The following is a 20,956-nucleotide window of genomic DNA, read 5'->3' as shown; positions in this document are numbered from 1 at the left end:
TCACACTTTCTTGTTCAGACTTTATGCTGTTAATTTCATAATCCTTCAATCTTGTTGATTATGGAAATAAATTTGCTTTCCTGGATCCCAGACACTATACTATTGCCATCCTGCACTTGCAGCAACCAGCCCTGCAAAATATCATTAAGTAGGGGTTGCAAATTTAAGATGGAAATGAGGAGAAATTTATTCTCTCAGAGGACAGTGAATCTGTAGAATCCTTTGCCACAAAGAGCTGTCAAAGCTGGATCAGAAAGAATATTCAAGACTGAGGAAAACAGATATTTCATCAGTCAAAAAAAATCAGGAATATGGCGATATTACAAGAAAGTGGGTTGAAGATTATCAGATCAACCAAAATATCAATTGAAAGGCAGAACAAACTCAATGGATTGAATGGCCTGCTTTTGCTCCTATGCCTTAAGGCCTCAAGCACATTAAAACAGGTGCCATTTGTCCGCTTGCCACTACAATTTCTGAGCCATTGTTATGATTGGTTCGGTGGTGCCTCGAATTGCCTTGTCTGCCAACGATGAAACCCGAAAATGAGAATGTGCGCCCTTTTCAAGGTATTCTTCAATCAACACAGACACAAAATTCTTGATTTTGTTGGGAATTTCAAGAATTGTCGAGAATGTACTCGTAAAAAAAAATTCATTTTAGGCAGATCAGTAACTGCATTAAGAGAGAATGAAAAGTAACTTCAAATCAGTATGTTACCAAAGGAATCAAGAATCCCTGCTGAAAATTGTCTCTTCTTTATAGATATCTATTGGACTTATAAAATGGAAAGATAAATAGAAACTATATTAAGAACAGCTACCTAGAACTGAAATAATTACCGAAGTTAGCTGAGGTACTCTCTGAAGTTCTAAGGACACAGGAAGGCTTTTCTATTCACAAAAGAAGTGTCACAGTAAATAATGGGTTACACAGAAAAACAAAGAAAACCAAAATGTTCTGGGCTTGGTCTCTTAGAATAAGATCAATTATACATTGATTCAACAAAAAACAATGCTGAGGTACAGGATGGCAACAAGAATTAGCCTTAATGGAACATATGAGTGAGATGTTGGGAGTTTGCATAATAGGTTATTATGTTGATTATTATCAGCGCATCTGTTAGATGTTAGTCACATGAATTTGCATTTCTAGATCTAAATATTGAGATCATAGAACAATTATGAAACTCAAAATTAGACACCTCTAGAACAGCAACATTCAGAATTTTTTTTAAATGGATAAAACTCACAAACTATGTGTATATCAGTGTTAGAAAATTAGGTTTATTAGTAACATTGCGATAAGTATGTTCATTTATCTCCAGTTATTCAATTAGCCATAATCTGAACCAACTAGTAAAACTGTATGAGAAACCCTGCTGCCATGCTTTTTACATATTATTGTGTTTGACACAGTGTCTACATTTTTCACTATACAAGGTGAAAGTTTAGTCAGACTGGCTCAGTATTTCAAAATACGCTCATAATGATTGGCTGCTGATATCCAGAGAGATGCCTTTAAATTAATAAATAGAAAATTCTGAAAAGATGGTCTTCCATTCCAAAATTAGAATCCACGACCATCCATTTTATCGTTCAACTGCCAGTCCATGCATCCTAACAGAAAAGTCAAACTAGAAAATACTTCAAAAGGAAATCTCTTTTAGCTAAAAGATTGATGTCAATTATTTAGAATTTTAACATTTAAATTAAGCTTTCCAAAAACTTTTCAAATGATTTAAGCATCTGATTCCTCCAGTTCCTCCACAATAGAGACTATAGAGAAATTATGATTTGTCAGGCAAAAATTTAAAATCTGTACGGCTGTATTGTTACTTCTTTTGCTCTAGAATTGTACACCCCAAAAGAAAAAAAAGCAGCACCTCAGCAGTTTCCGGGCTCTCTACTGATGTCTGGTGTGCTAGCCTTCGTACTAGAGAAGTCGTAGTGTTTCCCAATGGTAAGAGAGCTGCCGCTGACTTCACTTCCTTCCACTCCACGCGTAAGGTAGTATCAACTGCCACTGTGGAAGACAGAATGCAACACTACATTCATCCAGGAAACTGAGAAAATCGGTGTTTAGCAAAGGTGAAATATACAACTAGTTGTTTCGGGGTGGGGGGGTCCCCGAATCTTCCGAATTTGACACAACATTAAAGCCACATGCCATGATTAATACCAAGCAAGTTCCAAATTCGATGTTTTAACAGATTAAATACATACGTGTTTTCAAAACAAACTTAAGAAAGCAGCACTGCCTTGTTGCTCCAGTCCCTGTATCTTGCAAATTAATTCGATGTATTTGAATCAATGTGTTTGTAAAACAGTGGTAGATATCGCAGCATCTTCCTCTGCCTTATGTGCGCCGGTGTAAACAGCCCTGCTGACTTGCTCTCTCCAAAACACAATAGCGTGCTGCGATTCAGGGCAGATTAGCACAATGCTGGAACACGGCAATGCAGGTTGCCAAGGAAACCAATCGATTTGCAATTTTATTTGCAACTGCCACACAGGCAGTGTATCAAGGAAGCAAGGTGCACAGCAAGCAATCTCAACACGCAGACTCTGGATACTCAGAGTAACGTCTCATTGAAATTTCCAACGGGTCCACACAATGGGCTGAAAACAACACTTTGAGCACATTGACATGGTCGGAGTTACGCAGGTAATGTTTAATAATTAATCACGGGCCGTCAGCTCTCCTCCAACACACCTCTGGCCTGAGGTTTGTTTTTCCTGTTTCTAAAATAGCAAGAATAACTGCATTGCTCCTGCTCATCTCGTCATGTGAGACAATTAACATGGTCGAATAAACACTGTCTTTGTTATTAGATGTATGTTTATAACTTTGCAAACCTAAACAAATCAGGCTGTCGCTAAAAGGGAACACCTCCGAAGTGTTTTTTTTCCCTAACCTGTGTAAAGGTAGAAATCAGATATCGATTGTTTGTCAGCTCCCGTCACCATACCCCGCCATTTCTAATTGGAAATGTGTCAGTGAAAGATGTGGAGGGAGCATTGTCTGTAATGAAGATAATTTCTGCACAGCTGCACTTTACCACCTTGCGCTTGTAAAAGACCACGCCGATCCAGATTAACATACTCTATAAGTCAAACACAAACAGGCCCATGTTTGTCATTGAATAGACTGACCTGAGCGATTACAATAAACGATTATGCCAACACCATAATTACACTGGGAAAGACAGATCGATTGAAATGAATTTTCTCCGTTTTGTTACTTGTCAGTGGAAGTACTCGCCCGTTCTTTATCTGCGCGATTTACAGGCAGGACATTTTCTCAAAGTAGATCAGGAAAGTAGGGCCAACCCACATCGAAGGGATTTAGTGAAAAACAACTTTGAAACAGATGTCCCGAAGAAGCTTCTTCTATCAGAATGGCTGATGTGTCACAGAGACACATAATGCAACTGCTCCGATACAACTAAATGCCAAAATGGGAGAATTTCAGAATGACCCACTGCTTTCTCCCATGCTTGAACTTTTCTTATTTCTGAAAGACTCCTAACTGGTCAATAGCGCAAACAGGGCATCGTCCTTCTATCTGGCTACTGGTCCGAGATACGCTTTGTATCTAGTTAAAGCGTATCCCCGGAAAGTTAAACAGAAAAAGAACATTTGGGTGAAGTTCGGCGTTGGATAATACCATGTTCTGCCGATCTTCCTCTTACTGATTAACAACGTGCAAATATTTCCGCGTTATTACCATCCTTTCCTTTACAATCACGTCATTTCAGCAAATCTTTCCTGTAATCTGTCACTACAACAACGCAATTATACAAGCTGACCAACAGGTATTCTTCCACTTGCCGAAGTCAGTGGCACAGTCCCTCAAAGGCCTGTATGATACTGCCTGCCTCCCCAGACCTCAACACGACACACACTGGCTGCACGCAGATGGAAGTTCAGGTGAGAGTGGGAAGCGAACAGGCGACTCCTCAAGGCGAGCATTTCAGACCATGCAGCTGGATTAGTGGTGCTGGAAGTGCACAGCAGTTCAGGCAGCATCCGTTGGATTTGCTTTCCAGCATCTGCAGTCATTGTTTTTACCCCATGCAGCTGTAAGACCAGCTGAGGTTTATTCAGACACAAAAAGGAGGCGGGAAAACACAGAGAAGCTATGAATGTAAAAGCTATACGTGGGCATTTACCGATGCAAGAAAAATTAACCTGCACACACCCACTTCCACACACACACAGCTTTGTTCCGATCACTGAATATGAGTTGATCTGGAAAAGTCAAGCATTTGCTGTCCTTTCGGCACCGCTGGGCTGTCTGAAGGCTCTTCAATCCTATCAATGAAATGATTGCAGTTCCATAGGTGACATCTTTTCATTAAAAGTAGGAACTTCAAATAACAACGTCTCCTGGCTGCAATCTTAATCAACCTGCAATTCTCAGAATTAGACAAAAGAGAACCCCCCCCCCCCCCCCCCCACACACACACACACACACAAATACGAAGCGACGCATCCAAAGTATTCCCTCAGGATCTTATCCATCTAACAAAGGGCGGTCGAGTGCCTCCGGTGTAACTATGTGTGAGCAGTTTTCATGGCAACCGTACTCTTTATGGATGTCAATTCTTAACGCTCCCTGGAGAGAAAATGGCCGCTTCTTACTGCCCGCTGTATTCTGAGATTAAACCGGAATTATCCGTACAGAACGTGAGGAAAATCTACAACATTTAAAGCTCAGTGATTTACTGCCTAATCTATGCTAGTAACCCACAGCAAACATCTCACAGGCTGGGCGATGAAAAATCTAGATTGTTTTCACACAGCTGTATCAAAATTGAGCTAACTTGGTCTAAATGCGTGAGAAACAACATTTTAAGAAAACAAAATAGAAACGCCATTAGCAACGGAACAAGCCAGGAAGAGGAGTCTGGACAACTCGGAGCTAGTGTGAAGACATCTCCCGATGGCAGAATATATTATCATGTGTTGATCAAGGCTTCATTGATTTGGATTTGTTTGGCTCCACATCTGGGTAGCTCATGGTTAGCTAAACTGCCTCTCAGTGCCAGACACCCGGGTTCAATCCCAGCCTTGGGTGACTGTGCGGAGTTTGCTCGGGGGGGGGGGGGTGGTTCTGGATGAGATTTTCTTCAGAGGGTCGGTCTGGACTCAATGGGCCGAAGGGCCTGCTTCCACGCCGTAGGGATTCTCCGCCTAGCCTTTGTAGGAACGTCAGCTTGGGCCAAGCTGAGAGATGCGGGCCTGTATTGGATCATTCTCCAATCCGCGGCGTCTGTGCACGGCTGTGTGTGTGTGTGGGAGGGGGTATGGGCACTGTGAGATGTGCCGGCCATGGAAGATGTGAAGCCGCTTCAAAATGTGCCACGCCCAAAGGAAACATGTCGCTGGCTGTAGCCGTCGCCAATTCTCTCCACGGTTGGCTGACCTGCTATTCCTAGTTCAGTCCCGGGAACCGATGGTTCGATAAAGTTCATTTGTCCGCCGCACCTAATTCCCTCTCAAATTAGCCGCAGACGCCAGGGTTGACTTCAGATCACAATATTGCACAGCATCGTGCACACAGACAGACAATCTTACTACTAGCTCGCACCTTTCTTGAGAAAGCAAGTGTAAACACTGCTGGGATGTGAAGTACACTTGATCGGGTAAGATGATCTCACCCTGTAATGTGACATGCTTCTTTGAAACTGCAAGCGATATTTAAACATTTAAATGAGACGGGCTTCACTCCGTCCTGTTGGCAGAACCTGCTCCCTTTCTCTCGTTCATTTTCACCAGCGTGCTTCCAGACTCTCAATCTATGATTTGCGCCGAAGTATTTCAGACGATAGACATCCCGCCGCTTCTTCAACCCCAGCTTCGGTAAACAAAGTCAAAGACAGCCTTGCCCTCGCTGTCCATGTGGTCAGTCTGATGCTGAAATATGGGCGCTCTCGGATTTGAACATTGCTACCGCCGACCCAGGTCAAGCAGTTGCTGAGAAATGGAAGCTTGCAAACGGTTGATTTGAGACAAATTGTTTCAGAGGTGCTTATTAAAATTAAAGCAACTCTGACCCCATCGCCAGCGTTGCAGGAGGGCAGGGAAGAACTCGCAGGCTCTGAGAGAATGGAAATTTGGCTTGCGTGCCAATTGATTCCGTGCAAAGCCAGACTTAGAGTGACCACTTAAAATGCGCGCGGGTTCATGCAGTTCACGGTGTGCGGTTGTTTAACAAGATGTACACCAAACAAACAACATACTGCTTCTAGAAGCCCAGCCTCGTGTCCAATCGTGTCAGTGAACATTAACCGTGCAGAGCGATCCGCTTAACCCTAGGCTGCAGCCAGGACCCAGCTCGGCTGCTCTTCCCCAACCGAGGAGCAGCTGCCTACAAGCCCTTTGCTCATGATTTACTGCATCAGGAGTACACCCTGCTCTTGGCCACAATAAGAAAGCAAAGCTTACCAATAGTTGTTTTGGAGCCTATACACCCCATAATCGGCGCTTTTAGGTGAAAAATTAACCCTTGTTCCAGACTGGAAACATTTCCACAGTACCTCATGGAAATTGAAACTCGCAGGATCAGAACACAACGCTTTCCCGGCAATGAATGCGCAGCGTCGGGGTCTGAAAGAGTGGCAATGAACGGAGGGTGCAATCGCCTCCTGTTGGGTCTGTTCTGGCTCTTGTACAATCGGTTCGACACGTACCAAACGCCACTTTACGTAGCGGTGCGGCGAACTCTTGAATCAGCCGAGGCTGTCAGTGTGATCTTTCATGGGCGGTGGTGCTGGGGAGCTCTCTCCTTCTGCACTGTGCTGGGATTGGACAAAGCAGCGACTGACAGACAGTCAGCCCCTATCGGCGGCCTGCTGAAACTACACAGCGAGCCCATCGGCAAGGACTCATCATCTAACTCTGACATTTCAGCCTGCACGGTTTTGTTTAAGATTCGATATGCCGAGGAGCTCAGAAACCTCCCCCCTCCAACTATTATATAGAACCTTTTTTCCCCGTCCGAGTGTATGTGGGAAGGGGCGCTGCACTTTAATGCAGTGTGGAGTTGAATTACTGCCATCGATTGAAAAAGCCAGATGAAGGGCTTTTGCCCGAAACGTCGATTCTCCTGCTCCTCGGAAGCTGCTTCACCTGCTGTGCTTTTCCAGCACCATTCTAGTCTATACTCTGATCTGCAGTCCTCACTTTTGCCCTGAAAAAGCCAGTTGCCCTGTCCGTTGGAGACATACAGCCCCAGTGGTCACCCTGGGTCGTGTTATTTACAATGTATTTTGTAGAATTCCTATAAGTGTAAGCAGGCCAGTCCGCCCCATAAGTCTACACCGACCCTCCGAAGAGCATCTCACCCAGACCCATCCCTGTCACCCTACATTTCCTATGGCGAATCTAGCTAGCCTGCACATCCCTGGACACTATGGACAATTTAACATGGCCAATCCACCTAATCTGCACATCTTTGGACTGTGGGTGGAAACCTGTACAAACTCCCAGAGGTTGGAATCGAACCTGGGTCACTGTGAGGCCGCAGTGTTGCCCACTGAGCCACCATGCTGCTATTTATCACTGCTCTCTTAGGTTTGCACCAAATCAAGCCACTGTCAGGCACAGATTCAATCAACAGAAGTCTGAATGACCATGACTATCTTACACAGCACAGCTGACAAAAAAAACTATTCAACTTCATAACATTGCAGTTTCAAAATCAGCAGCGTTTTTGTGCTCGAACGCCTCCTGGTGGGATTTGGGGAATATAGAACACTTCCTTAAGGTGCGGTGGAACCTTAACCTCGATTAGAGGCTCACCGCGCGTAACAACAGCAGAAACCTTTCACCCCAGGATACTGAATCCAAGGGGTTCACTTTAGTGAGATAGAGGAGACTCTGATGTGAGCGCTTTAAGCCCAGCGAAAAAGTGGCATCCGAGAAGTGGCCAGGACTCCCTAGATTGTTGCAACATTACTATTCACTCTTTTGTCGTGTTAAGATGTTTCTTCTTAATATTCTAGTTTAGCAGAACCTCAAGCTTGCATTCAAGCTGTGCTCTTTTATCACCGATCCTAGTTCCAGCAGTAAAATTGCCTGAAGCAGAATGTTACTCAAATACAGTCTGACACCACAAAAATAAACACTCTGAAGAAGTCATATTCGAAATGTTAACTACTTCGCTCTCTCTTTAAAGATGCTGCCTGACCTTTTGAGTTTATCCAATACTTTTGTGGTGTTGAAAGTGAAAGCTCTTTCATCATTAATCCAGCTGTATTTAAACATAATTGTCAGCATTGAGCCGTATGATTGCATTAACAAGCTCTTACGAAGTTTCTTTGGCCACTGCGTTAATCGTGTTAATTCATAGCTTAATGCTTCTACCGTCTCAAAAAAAAAGCTTTAAAATGAATTTTAAAAAATACATTAATAGTTTGACCAATATTCACCTCCAAAAAGTCAGAGTCCCATGTTTTCATTGTCAAGAATGGAATTAGCTCTGACCTCTTGTGAAGGGATTTGCATGTGAAATGAAATACAGAATGCAATTAACATCATATTCCCCAAGATGATGGATTACAAACAAGAACTGTTTTAACCTCTTGTAGAAATCGCCAGTATGTCAATTTCTGTACTGCTCTATTGTGACCAGTCTAAACATCTAGAGGTCCACTCTCACATCAAGCAGAGGTGACTATTCAATGCTGGACCTGCACTGTACCTTGCAAATAGAATATAATAATCCACATTGTTTTTGATATCACAATAGCTTAGAGTTTTGCCTTTTTGCAGCCTCATATCTACTGTCATGTGGATTCCAAAAAATAAACAAGGTTAGCTTTACTCCATTGGGTTCCTGCTAGTTCCTGCGCCAGCTGATGAATGTCAGGCATCCAATTTATTCTCTGCTACAACTCCTCAGTGAGAACTGACTTCTGTACACATGATATTTGAGCCTAGATTCTAGGGAAGGAGGATGTATTTATTTTGGACAGGAGCTACTGCACTGGCCTCAGGTGTGGAAACTGCACAGCACACCTCATGGCAAGGTAAGCAGGTTGACTATGTCACCAGTTTCAAAAATAAGGAAAAAAAACCTGATTTTAAAGCAGAGTGATGTTTACAACAGGAAAAAGGACTTTAAATCATAAGTGTCCCTTTCCCACAGCCATCCCTTGCACCCAGCATATGGTGAGGAAATACCATATTTATTTCCTTCATTTCTAACAAATATATACTGACAGTCTCGAACACAAAGAAAATTCAGATGAACAAAAACAGGCAAGAAGCCAGAGCTGCCTCAATTACCACCCAGATTGTTTTCTTTCTGTAAGCATGTGAGAGAGGAAATCTAGGGCACTTAATTGTACTTGATGAAGAATCATCTAGTCTCAAAACATTAGCTTGCACTCTTTCCATGGATGCAGTCTGACCCGCTGTGATCTCCAGCATTTGTTGTTTTCACTTCATTGTAATATTCTTTTTAATGTGAATACCGTAACCCATACACGCAACACATATCAACAAATACAATTGATTTTCCACTGCATTTCACTGCTAGATTTTCCCTCCTCTCCTTAAGACAATAATTTCAAATACAGTTCTGCATTTATCAGTTATCATCTGGCACTTTTCCAAAATGGAAAGTTTTTGGTATTTCTCCTTCTTTACCTGGGGCACAGTCCTAGTAAGGTGAGATAATTCAGCACAGGCAAAAAAAATCTCTTGATCTTCCTAATGGATGAACATCGGAATTTAGGAAGGAGATAGTTATGCCAAAGCCCTGCCTTTTTATCCTCCCACTTAAATATCCATTGCATTTTCAGTGAATACATAATCCACCATGCAGATGGAGAAAATACATTATTTGTGTTGTACTGACACATGGCAAAAGGATGCAGAATAATCTGTAGCAAAATGGAAAACCGAATAAATTGAAGATATAGTGTTTTTTATTGGTTTAAGTTCCTTGAGCAGGCAGCCGCTTCATTTGCAACACTGAATAAATAATCTCTTCATCATCTGACCAGGCACACCAGTTCCTTTAGTGGCTTAAATGCCCATCTGAGAAATACCACTGCACCTTACTTTAATACTAAATAAAATGCTGTCAGAAACTGGCCCGGCATGGAACACCCACTGCTGATTGGTTGCTCATTAATGTAACCAACAGAGATAGTCGGCTATGTATTCCCTAACAATTCCTTCAAAAATTTAGAACTGCTGTCCAAGTAAAAGTATAGTGGTAACCTCACTTCATATTTACAAATGATTACTCAATATCAACGCCGTTTGATTCGAATTTAAAAATCATGCAACACCAGGTTATAATCCAAGAGATTTAATTGGAAGCACTAGTTTTTGGAGCACTGCTCCTTCACCAGGTGGTTGTGGAGCAGCATTCTGAAAGCTAGTACTTCCAATTAAACCTGTTGGACTATGACCTGGTGTTGTGTGATTTTTAACTTTGTACACCCCAGTCCAACACTGATATCTCCAAATCTTGATTCTGATTGTTGGATTTGTGCTGTGAAAATGCCTATATTTTAATGGACTGCAAAAATAAGAGAGGTGATGGCCTCGTGGTATTATCATTAGATATTAATCCAGAAACCCACATAGTATACGTGGGACCTGCATTCAAATCCCAATCTCAGATGGTGGAATTTCAATTCACAAAAATCTGGAAGCATAGAATTTAATTATGATCATGGAACCATTGTTGGGGGAAAAAGCCTATCTGAATCACAAATGCTGTTTAGGTAAGGAAACTGCCATCCTTACCCAGTCTGGCACACGTGTGACTCCAGACCTACAGAAATGTGGCTGACTCTTAACTGCCCTCTGGGTGATTAGGGATGAGTACAACCTAGCTGGTGATACACTCATGCCATATACAGGGGGTATAAATGTTTTTCAAAAACAGCCCATGACTAAAGTTCCCAACTGTAAACCAATAAGAAACAAATCACTAACTAAAAATTTGTTTGTTAAATTAGGGCCCATTTACAATAATTTTTGCAAACTTTCTATTAATTCTTATTTAAACAGGATTGTCAAGAGTTTTTAAACAATGCTTTCAATTAATATAGAACAGAGAACAGTACAGTACAGAACAGGCCCTTCAGCCCACGATGTTGTGCCGACTATTGATCCTCATGTAAGGTAAACCTAATGTACGAACTCTCAAATTTCTGTGACCATATGCATGTCCAGTAGTCTCCTAAATATCCCCAATGACCTTGCTTCCACAACTGCTGCTGGCAACACATTCCATGTTCTCACAACTCTCTGCGTAAAGAACCCACCTCTAACATCCCCTCTATACTTTCCACCAAACAGCTTAAAACTGTTAACAATTTCTGCCCTGTTTCTGGCTATCAACTCTATCCATGCCTCTCATTATCTTGTACACCTCAATTAGGTCCCCTCTCTTCCTTCTTTTTTCCAATGAAAAATGTCCAAGCTCAGTCAACTTCTCTTCATAAGATAAGCCCTCCATTCCAGGCAGCATCCTGGTAAACCTCCTCTGAACCATCTCCAAAACATCCACTTCTTTCCTATAATAGGGCAACCAGAACTGGACACAGTATTCCAAGTGCAGTCTAACCAAAGTTTTATAGAGTTGCAACAAGATCTCATGGCTCTTAAACTCAATCCCCCTGTTAATGAAAGCCAAAACACCATATGCTTTCTTAACAACCCTGTCCACCTGGGTGGCAATTTTAAGAGATCTATGTACCTGCACACTAAGATCCTGCTGTTCCTCCACACTGCCAAGAATCCTGTCTTTAATCCTGTACTCAAGTTCGACCTTCCAAAATGCATCACTTCGCATTTATCCAGGTTGAACTTCATCTGCCACCTCTCAGCCCATCTTTGCATCTTGTCAATGTCAAGCTGTAGCCTACAACAGTCCTCTATACTGTCAAAGACACTTCCAACCTTTGTGTCGTCTGCAAACTTGCTAACCCCATCCTTAAATCTCCTCATCCAAGTCATTAACAAAAATTAAAAAGAGTAGAGGCCCAAGAACAGAGCCCTGTAGAACACCACTCACCACTGACTTCCAGGCAAAATATTTTCCTTCCACTATAACTCACTGTCTTCTGTCGACCAGCCAATTCTGTATGCAGACAGCTAAATTTCCCTGTATCCTATTCCTCCTGACCTTCTGAATGAGCCTACCATGGGGAACCTTATCAAATGGCTTACTTGAGTCAATATACACAACATCCACCACTCATCAACTTGTCTAGTAACATCCTCAAAGAACTCAATAAGATTTGCGAGGCATGACCTGCCCCTCACAAAGCTGTGCTGACTGCTTTTAATCAAGCCATGCTCTTCCAGATGGTCATAAATCCTATCCCTCAGAATCCTTTCTAACACCTTGCAGATGACAGATGTGAGACTGACTGGTCTGTAATTGCTGGGGATTTCCCTATTTCCTTTCTTGAAGAGAGGAATTACATTTGCCTCCCTCCAGTCCTCAGGTACGACTCTGGTGAAGGGCGAGGATGCAAAGATCTTTGCAAGTGGCGAAGCAATCACATTTCTCGCTTCCCAAAGCAGCCAAGGACAAATCTGGTCTGGCCCTGGTGACTTGTCAATCTTAATGTTTGTCAAAATTTTCAACACATCAGCTTCCTCAATCTCTATCTGTCCCAGTATGCTTACCTGCTCCTCAATGGTTTCATTCACTACAAGGTCCTTTTCTTCAGTAAAGACAGAAGAACTCATTTAGGGCTTCCCCTACTTCCTCAAACTCTATACACAAGTTCCCTATGCTATCCCTGATCGGCCCTACTCTTTCTTTGATCATTCTTTTATTCCTCACATACGTGTAAAATGCCTTTGGATTCTCCCTAATCCTTCCCGCCAAGCTTTTTTTGTGCCCCCTCCTGGCTCTCCTCAGACCATTTTTGAGCTCCTTCCTCACCTGCCTGTAATCCTCTAGAGCTGAGCAAGACCCTTGCTTCCTCCACCTTACGTAAGCTGCCTTCTTTCTTTTGACGAGAAGCTCCTCCGCTCTCATCATCCAAGGTTTCTTTATCTTACCCCTTCTTGCCTGTCTCAAAGGAACACATTTGTGCATGGAACACACTCGCAACAATATTGTAAACAGTAAACACATTCACCAAGTAAGTGCAGTTCACTGGTTTTGGTTTCAACTTAAGTTTAATTTCTAAAGTCTGTTCAGTTTTTGATGTTTCCTATGGCAGCATTACTTATATGAATTTAGTTGATATCATATTTAGAATTTTTAAAAACAAAAAATAACATGACGCAACAATAAGGAGGTTTAAAAATACATTAAATTTGTGGCGTTTGGTGCTACAATGTCAGATACTACAGCAGCGCAGACAGTGATACAATCATAACTATGGGATGATGCAATTCCTGCTGAGTTGATCCTTTTCTATTATTGGCTCCAGTGGTTTTATTTACGCTGTCAAACAGGTTTTAAAATCATTCAATCAGATGTTGATATTGTGCAAATTTAATATGTACACGCATTGAAATACACTTGTACCCATGCTCACCACGTATACAAATCAAATGTTTTATTGGATGAATGGTAGTAAATGGCACGCAAGAAACAATTAAGTAACACATGCTTGAATGAGATAGAAATTTATACTAGGTATCAAAAGCTGACAAAAATAAACTTTTCAGTGTAACAAATTAACTGCATCGATATACACCCATTACAGTATCTCCATTTCATGCTGTTGATCATTGCTCAAAGAGTTGATTGTAACTCTGAAATTCACAGGAATGACTGCCAAGAGAGAATCAATGATCTTGAGAGAATTGTGAGGGATAGGTGGGAACAGAGATCAAACTACATCACCCTGCTACCAAAGAAATCATGGACAAGTCAAGGAAAAATCTTCCAAAATTATCATTGGTAAGGTTACTGAATCTGATAAATGATGAAATATTACATGGAAATTAATCTATATACAAATTTACTTTTAAATGTTAAATAAATATTTTTACAAACTGGAGGAAATTAATTTGAGTTGTAAGAGCTAACTTTTTAAATAAATTCACAGGGTGCGGGGCAAGGCAATCATATATACTCGAGAGGACAGTTAAGGATCAACAACAATGATGATCTGTCATGAGGGGATTCAAACCCCTGAGACATTAACCTGGGGTTCTGAATTACTAACTCAAGGACATTACCACAATGCCACTGCCTCTCCTCTTCGGTAATAGAGAGATTGTGGAAACTCCATTTGACATTAAAGACTGTAACGAGGCTGAGGTATAGTGTGGCTTTTATAGAACTGGCAGGTGTTGGTCATATTATGATCACATCTGCCAACTAAAGGACACCAGATGATATCATCTCTCAGCCTGATTTATTTCACATTGCGGCTGCCCCCATTAGCCCCCTTACTGTCTGTTCAAATTTATTTGTAAATTAATTCGGAGACAAATCCAGATCATTGCGACCATTTTACATACAGGTGGTACCTGAGATTTGAAGATTCAAGAAACAGTCTATGCTCTGTAAACAGAAGAATTTCTTCCTTGCTTGAAGGTGCAGTATAAGGCTTTCTGAGGATACTCAGTGCATCTACGAATTCTGTGTACGGTATACTCGAAAAACATGGGATTGCAATGACGTAAATCTGACTTTGGTATGCTGACATAATCCAAGTGTGATTTATAACACAAATAGTGGGTTTTTTTTGGAAGGTGGAGTGTTATTTGCCTTGATATATCACTAACTAATTGCATGTTGCTTGCGTAAAACATTTAAATAGATTTTAAATCTATATCAAAAGATGTCACTCGACCTTTAAATTACCTGAAAGAACATCTGAAGCTTATTGCCACTAGATCGACATTAAACTTCTGAAACTCAGAAAAAAGCTCTCCAAGGTAATTTATAACCTTTTAAAATTAATTGATTATGGCTATTGACACTACTATTCTTACTTTAATAATTCAACAAATAATGTAATCAAATCCATCCAAGTGTTAGCTTACAATTGAGCATCATTTCAAACGTGTGTTTAAAACGTTAAATACTGCACGTTATGACGTAGAATTGATTTATTTTTCTTCAGTCTGTTATGCCATCTATATATTAATTGATTTACAGTGAAACTAACAAAACTATCACCATCAATCAATCTTTGCTGCCTAGCATTTGCAGCACCCTTTGAAGCCGATTACATTAAATACACTGGGACTGAAGCTCTCTCGATGTTAAATTCATCACTAAGTTCACAGGGAAAAGCTGTGCAGTTTGCAAGTACATCATGTAGCAGTAGTGCCCTCTATGGAATTGAGGCCTTATTGCTGAAGACGTTTGTGAAAGGACCCCTGTGCTTGGTGTTCAGATTTATTTTAAATCAAATCTTCAATGTACTCTTCTCCTAATAAGTGTGAACGTTTACATTATTTGATTTTTAAGTAAAAGCTATGACTGGATTGTAAATTCAAATGTAAAATGCAAACATCGCTGAAAGATAAAGTGGAAAACTTCATCTGCTCCTCTTGGTGACTCTCCGGCCACAAATTAAAAAAAAACACAAGATCTGGGTTGTTTTAAAATTAAGGCAATCAATCACTGCAGGATTTAGAAACATAGAAACATCAAAGGTAGGAGTAGGAGGAGGCTATTCGGCCCTTCGAGCTTATTCCACCATTCATCACGATCATGGCCCATCCTCCAACTGGATAACCTAATCCTGCTTTTTCCCCATAACCTTTGATCCCATTCGCCCCAAGTGCTATATCTAGCCACCTCTTGATTACATTCAATGTTTTGGCATCAAATACTTCCTGTGCTGATGAATTCCACAGGCTCACCCTCTTTTGGTAAAGAAATGTCTCCTCATCTCTGCCCTAAATGGTCTACCCTGAATCCTCAGATAGTGACCCCTGGTTCTGGACACACCCACCATCTGGAACATCCTCCCTGCCTCTACTCTGCCTAGTTCTGTTAGAATCCATGAGATCCCCTCTCATTTGTCTGAACTCGAGCAAAAAAAAATCCTAACCTGTCAATTTCTCCTCATACATCAGACCCGCCATCCGCAGAATCAGTCTGGTAAACCTCCACTGCACTCTCCTGAGAGCAAGACCATCCTTCATCAGAAAAGGAAAACAAAACTACAATCAATATTGTTGGTGTGGCCTCACCAATGTCATGTATAACTGCAACAACACATCCCTGCTCCTGTACTTAAAACCTCTCGCAATGAAGGCCAACATACTATTAGCCTTCTTTACCACCTGCTGTACCTGTATGCTTACCTTCAGTGACTGGTGCACAAGGACACCCAGGTCCTGCTGTACACTCCCCTCTTCCAATGTACAGCCATTCAGGTAGTAATCTGCCTTTTTGATTTTGCTTCCAAAGTGAATAGCCTCGCATTGCTTTATTACATCAGTCTGGACAGAGCTGTTTTTAAAATATCATCTTTCCCGGACACTGAGGTTGCTGGTATTTATTGCCCATCCCTAGTTGTCATGGAGAAGGTGGTGGTGAGCTGTCTTTTTTTTATAAAACACACTTTATTCATAAAATTTATAAAAGTCTATCACGTGACAATTCTTGACTTTGCATAAAGTGCAAAGGAAAACAAGTTTCTAAGTGGGACCCTGAGCTGCATCAGTACACTTACAATTACAGTTTAAATTTACAATATTAATTTCATGTCAACCATGCAGCCTGAGAGACTTTACATGGTTTCCAGTTTCTCAGTGTGTAGGTTTTAGGCAGACCAAAGAGCATTTATCACTATATTGAAGGTTCTGTGGATTCCATTGATGTTTATCTTGGTGTGATCCCTGGGATCAATCAGTAGAGCACAGAACACCACAGTATTGGAGACATTCAGAATGTACCTCAATGAAAGCCACTTTCCAGATCTGTTTTGCAAAGGTATATTCCAGAAAGAGTTGGGTGCCAGTCTGTTGTCCACTTCAGCTGTCTTGCAATCAATGTTCAGAGAGAGAGAGAGAGAGAGAGAGAGAGCATAAGACACCGGGCAAGCAGGAAGGACCTGACAGGAATGTTCCTTCTCACCGCCAATGAAGTTACATCTCCTGTTTGTTTAAAAGTTCTGATAATGAGGCATTCTGTCAAATGACTTTGACAGTCTGCTCAGGGAATCAACTTACAAGATCTGCTACCTACTTTTCCCACAGGATATCAGTGACATTACACTGCCTGATGGACTTATGGTCAAAGAAGATTTTCTGCATAAAGTTATCCATGAGGGTCAGGTGGTATTGCACAGTTCAAGTGAAGGGAGTGGTTAGTAACAACTTGCAACACCAGAACACATGGAATCTCAGCATGCATTGACGCTTGTTACTTGATTACTGAGGGTCAAGGCAGATATGGTGTAGCCACATACGAAGAGAGCCAAAGAAGTGAACCACTGCTTGTTCCACTTGGTAAAACTGAACAACTTCCTAGATTATTTCAGTGAGAAATTCAGAATATTTTTATGTGCCTGGAATCAGACATAAGTCAGACCAAATAAGGTTGGAAGACTTCCTTCCATCAAAGTCATAAATTATCCAGATGAATTTTTTTAACAACAATTATAATATGTTTCTTGACCACCATTACATATAATAGTCCATTATTCCAGATTTATTTAATTGACTAAATTCTATTTCCCCAGTTGCTCTGACCTGGGGTCTTTATAACAGCCTTAGCACAACAGGCCTTGGAGGCAAAAGATACATTAAGACTTTAGAAGGATATAATGGGTTGAATGTTTTGGGTCACTCAGGCACTCCACAGACTTTGAGAGTTGCAAGTCTAGAATTGAGCCTCACACTTCAATAGGGTAACTCACACAATGCTGTTTATGAATTCAAATGGTTAGTTTGGCAAGGGGGCCAAGCTCAGCAACACCAAGCCCCTCCAATGAATGGAAGATGCCTGTCTGCCCCAAGCAGTAACTATATTGGGAGTTGTTGTTTTTACATTGCTGAAGAGAACAGATGAATGTCAGCATCATCCACTGGGCTGAACTGGAACAGAGAAGTTCTAGCACAAGCACAGGTATATCCCAGCACTTTAAAAAAGCACAGGAAAAATCAAAGACAGATAAACTATCTCTATTGACCCTGTAGTGAACCTGACATGTGTACTCTAATGTACACCGAACTGTTCATAGTCACTGAAATTAAACAGAAAGTTCTATTCTGAACTGCGTTGGCCTATTAACAAGCTCCTCAAAGAGGTTAAGGAAGTATTAGTTGGCCTTTGCCTGCAAAACCCCATTGCTTGCCAGCCCTTTGAAAATCCAAACTGCCTTTGTGGGATAAGGATCTCAAGTTCACTCTTAGACTGTGATTTTCAAATCTGGCCCACAACAGGTCCTAATCATCTTGTCCTTTGAAAGTTCAGTCCGGGATGGGATGGACTCACTTATTCAATATGCGTATCCAAATTTGAGATGGCACTTAAGTTACAGCGACAGTAACAATGTGAATTTAGAAATGTGAAAGAAAGTCTCCACAGTAGGTTTTAGTATACAAATTCATCTGATTGCCAAATTTAAATTGGAATTTTAGGCCAAGGTAATGTTTTAATGCATTCACCACATGTGAGCATCACTGATTTGGCCAGCATTTATTGTCCCTCCCTAATTGCCCGGGAGAAGGCGGTACTGACCTGCCTTCTTGAACTGCTGCAGTCTTTGGGGTGTAGGGACTCCAGCAGTGCTGCTAAGAAGGGAGTTCCAGAAAATTGTAACACAATAACATTTTGGACAGGAGAAGAGCATAGACCATCTAGTTTACTCTTTCAAAACTTCTATCTGGTTCCCTAAAAATTAACGTGATAATTACATACCGATTGATTTCATTGGGAGAAAATGAGATCTGCAGAAGCTGGAGGTCAGAGTCAAGAGTGTGGTGCTGGAAAAACACAGCAGGTTGTTGTGGAAAAAATATAGAGAACCACCAGGAGACACAGAGTTCTGCAAGAAAAAGGTCTTTTATTTGCAAACAAAAAACCATGCCAGTGAGAAAGCTGATTCTCGAATGCCCACGAACCTCAGGGTCTGTGGACTTTTATATTTTTTTAATCATGTTTCTGTTAGCTTATCAGCATGTCCAACTATATTAATCAAAGTACCTCACTCTAGCTACACAATAAACCAGTGATGTTAGTTCCCATTATCTCTTTAGTTGTACATTCTACTTAACGTTATTCTAATGCCACAGTTGGATATTTATTATCACTTCTGCTACAGTGATCTTTCATTCCAGACTAACCTGTCATGATAGATATTTAGCTATTCCATCTATTACAATAGTCTCCTGTCTCAAGCTGAAGCTACTAACTATTAAATAGATATTATAACGTCATGTCGCAAATATTTACAGTCCCAATCCTGTCATAATAACACTTAACAGAGAAACTTGCTTTATTACTTGTGTTATCTCATCTTGCCATGGTGACCTTTCAGCCTTAACCTTACTCTGCTAATTGGTGTAAGAACATTCCACTATGGTTATCCCATCCTGCCCCTGCCTTCCACAGAACACAGGTTGCTAGTGGTCTTCATGCTTTAACCCTTCCCATGCTTTCATGCTCTTTATTTTCCATATTCCCCTCCCCTTTGAGACCTACTGGTCTCACCCAGAAAAAGAAGACAATAAACTCAGCCTCTCTTGTGCCCAATACAAACAATATAGGTCCCAACAAGGACTAAATAATTTTCAGAGTCTGAGACTTAAAGGGTTCTTCCTCCATTCCTGGGTCCCTTGGGCCAAAAACCTGCCCTCCAATAACCAGAATGGAAAAAAGACTCAAGATTCCTCACAATCTAGGAACTGTGCGTTCTTCAGAAGTATCATCGACGTCCCCACGTGGATATGTTCCTTGCACTGTGGTGGTTGTTAGATCATAATAATAAAGCAGTGTGGTTCCATCAGAGGAGTAAGCCCTTCCTGAGGTAGTTGAAATGACCACAAGTTGCCGTGTAGTGACACGAACTAAAAAGGACTTAATAAAAAATAAAGCACAACAAAAAATGAAGGCAACAACAAGCAAAACCGCACCCACAATCAGACCAATCTTGACAAACCATGCTCCCCAAGACCCTAATATATTATTCAGCCAATCAAAAGCCTGATGACCAAACCCTGCTTTTAGCTCCCATTTTAGATTCTTTAGTTTTTCCATTGCTTCAGTAAAAGATCCCCCAGAGCTAATGTTGTTAGGTTTAGTTTATCCAGTGCTTCAGTAAAAGATCCCCCAGAGCTAATGTTCCCCAAACATCACACAAACCTGGCCTTTATCTGCCAGTATCCACTCTGTTTTGCCATGTCATTTTGGTAGTCGCATCCAATTGTTCTCCCAAGGCCACAAGGGCATCGTCAGTAAAATTGATAAATCTCTGCTGGTTGTGATAAATGTAATTAATCCATTCAGCATTCTTGCTAACCCCTATTACTGGGATGAGAGCTTGCCAGCCCGTGGCAATCTCATTGCGGGCCTTAAACTCATTAGGAATACCTCTTGGCTGTCCTATGCTATCAATCCGAATTGTCAGATCAGGGACATACCATTGCTTAGCTCGGCGCAAAGCTGACTGTGATGTAGAGTCAAACTGCGTGTGTGGTGATATAACTATCTCATGTAGGAGCATTACATGGGCATAGCTGCCACTCCAGTCAGCGGGCAGCTTTGGGCGTAACCCTCCTTTCCTACCACACAGCTATCAAGTATCTGTCGGTGGAATGCGTTGAGAATTTAAATCAGCCCCAAATGTGCTTTCCACCTCGAGTTCAATCATATTCCCACAAAGACCCTTAAAATAGCCTACTGGTGTGGAGCCATTTCGCTTAAAGCATTCAAAACTCAACCCTTCCTGTATCCTGAAAGCAGCCAAGGGGAATGTGTAGTTAGTCTTACTGGTGGACCACACCAATGTTGGAGTTGCTGCCTACCCATCCTGTCATCCTGC

The 20,956-nt window shown here is 41.4% G+C and overlaps 1 protein-coding gene across 9 annotated transcripts in view; it reads right to left on the bottom strand.

Annotated features, from left to right (window-relative positions):
* The window catches only part of LOC140478890 (protein FAM131A-like), a 51,876-nt gene extending 45,093 nt beyond the window's left edge, over positions 1-6,783 (bottom strand). Inside the window, exons 1-2 of one of the 9 annotated variants that reach the window (XM_072572486.1) lie at positions 6,698-6,783; positions 1,886-2,025 (exon numbers count right to left, since the gene is read on the bottom strand). Coding sequence is in view for 3 of the 9 variants with exons in the window: in XM_072572481.1 (XP_072428582.1) it covers positions 1,886-2,025; positions 5,596-5,713 (258 nt within the window). In the remaining 6 variants the exon portion in view is untranslated. Of the gene's footprint in view, positions 1-1,885; positions 2,026-2,225; positions 2,354-4,203; positions 4,294-5,595; positions 5,804-6,247; positions 6,333-6,452 lie in introns of those variants that run through there. The other 8 variants (XM_072572484.1, XM_072572482.1, XM_072572483.1 and 5 more) reach the window with 8 other exon arrangements.
* Between the last annotated feature and the right edge of the window lie 14,173 nt (positions 6,784-20,956).

Source organism: Chiloscyllium punctatum, chromosome 6, assembly GCF_047496795.1.
Source record: "Chiloscyllium punctatum isolate Juve2018m chromosome 6, sChiPun1.3, whole genome shotgun sequence".
Lineage (NCBI taxonomy): Eukaryota > Metazoa > Chordata > Chondrichthyes > Orectolobiformes > Hemiscylliidae > Chiloscyllium > Chiloscyllium punctatum.
Note: the sequence above shows the minus strand (reverse complement) of the source record. Positions and strands in the feature narration are given on the sequence as shown.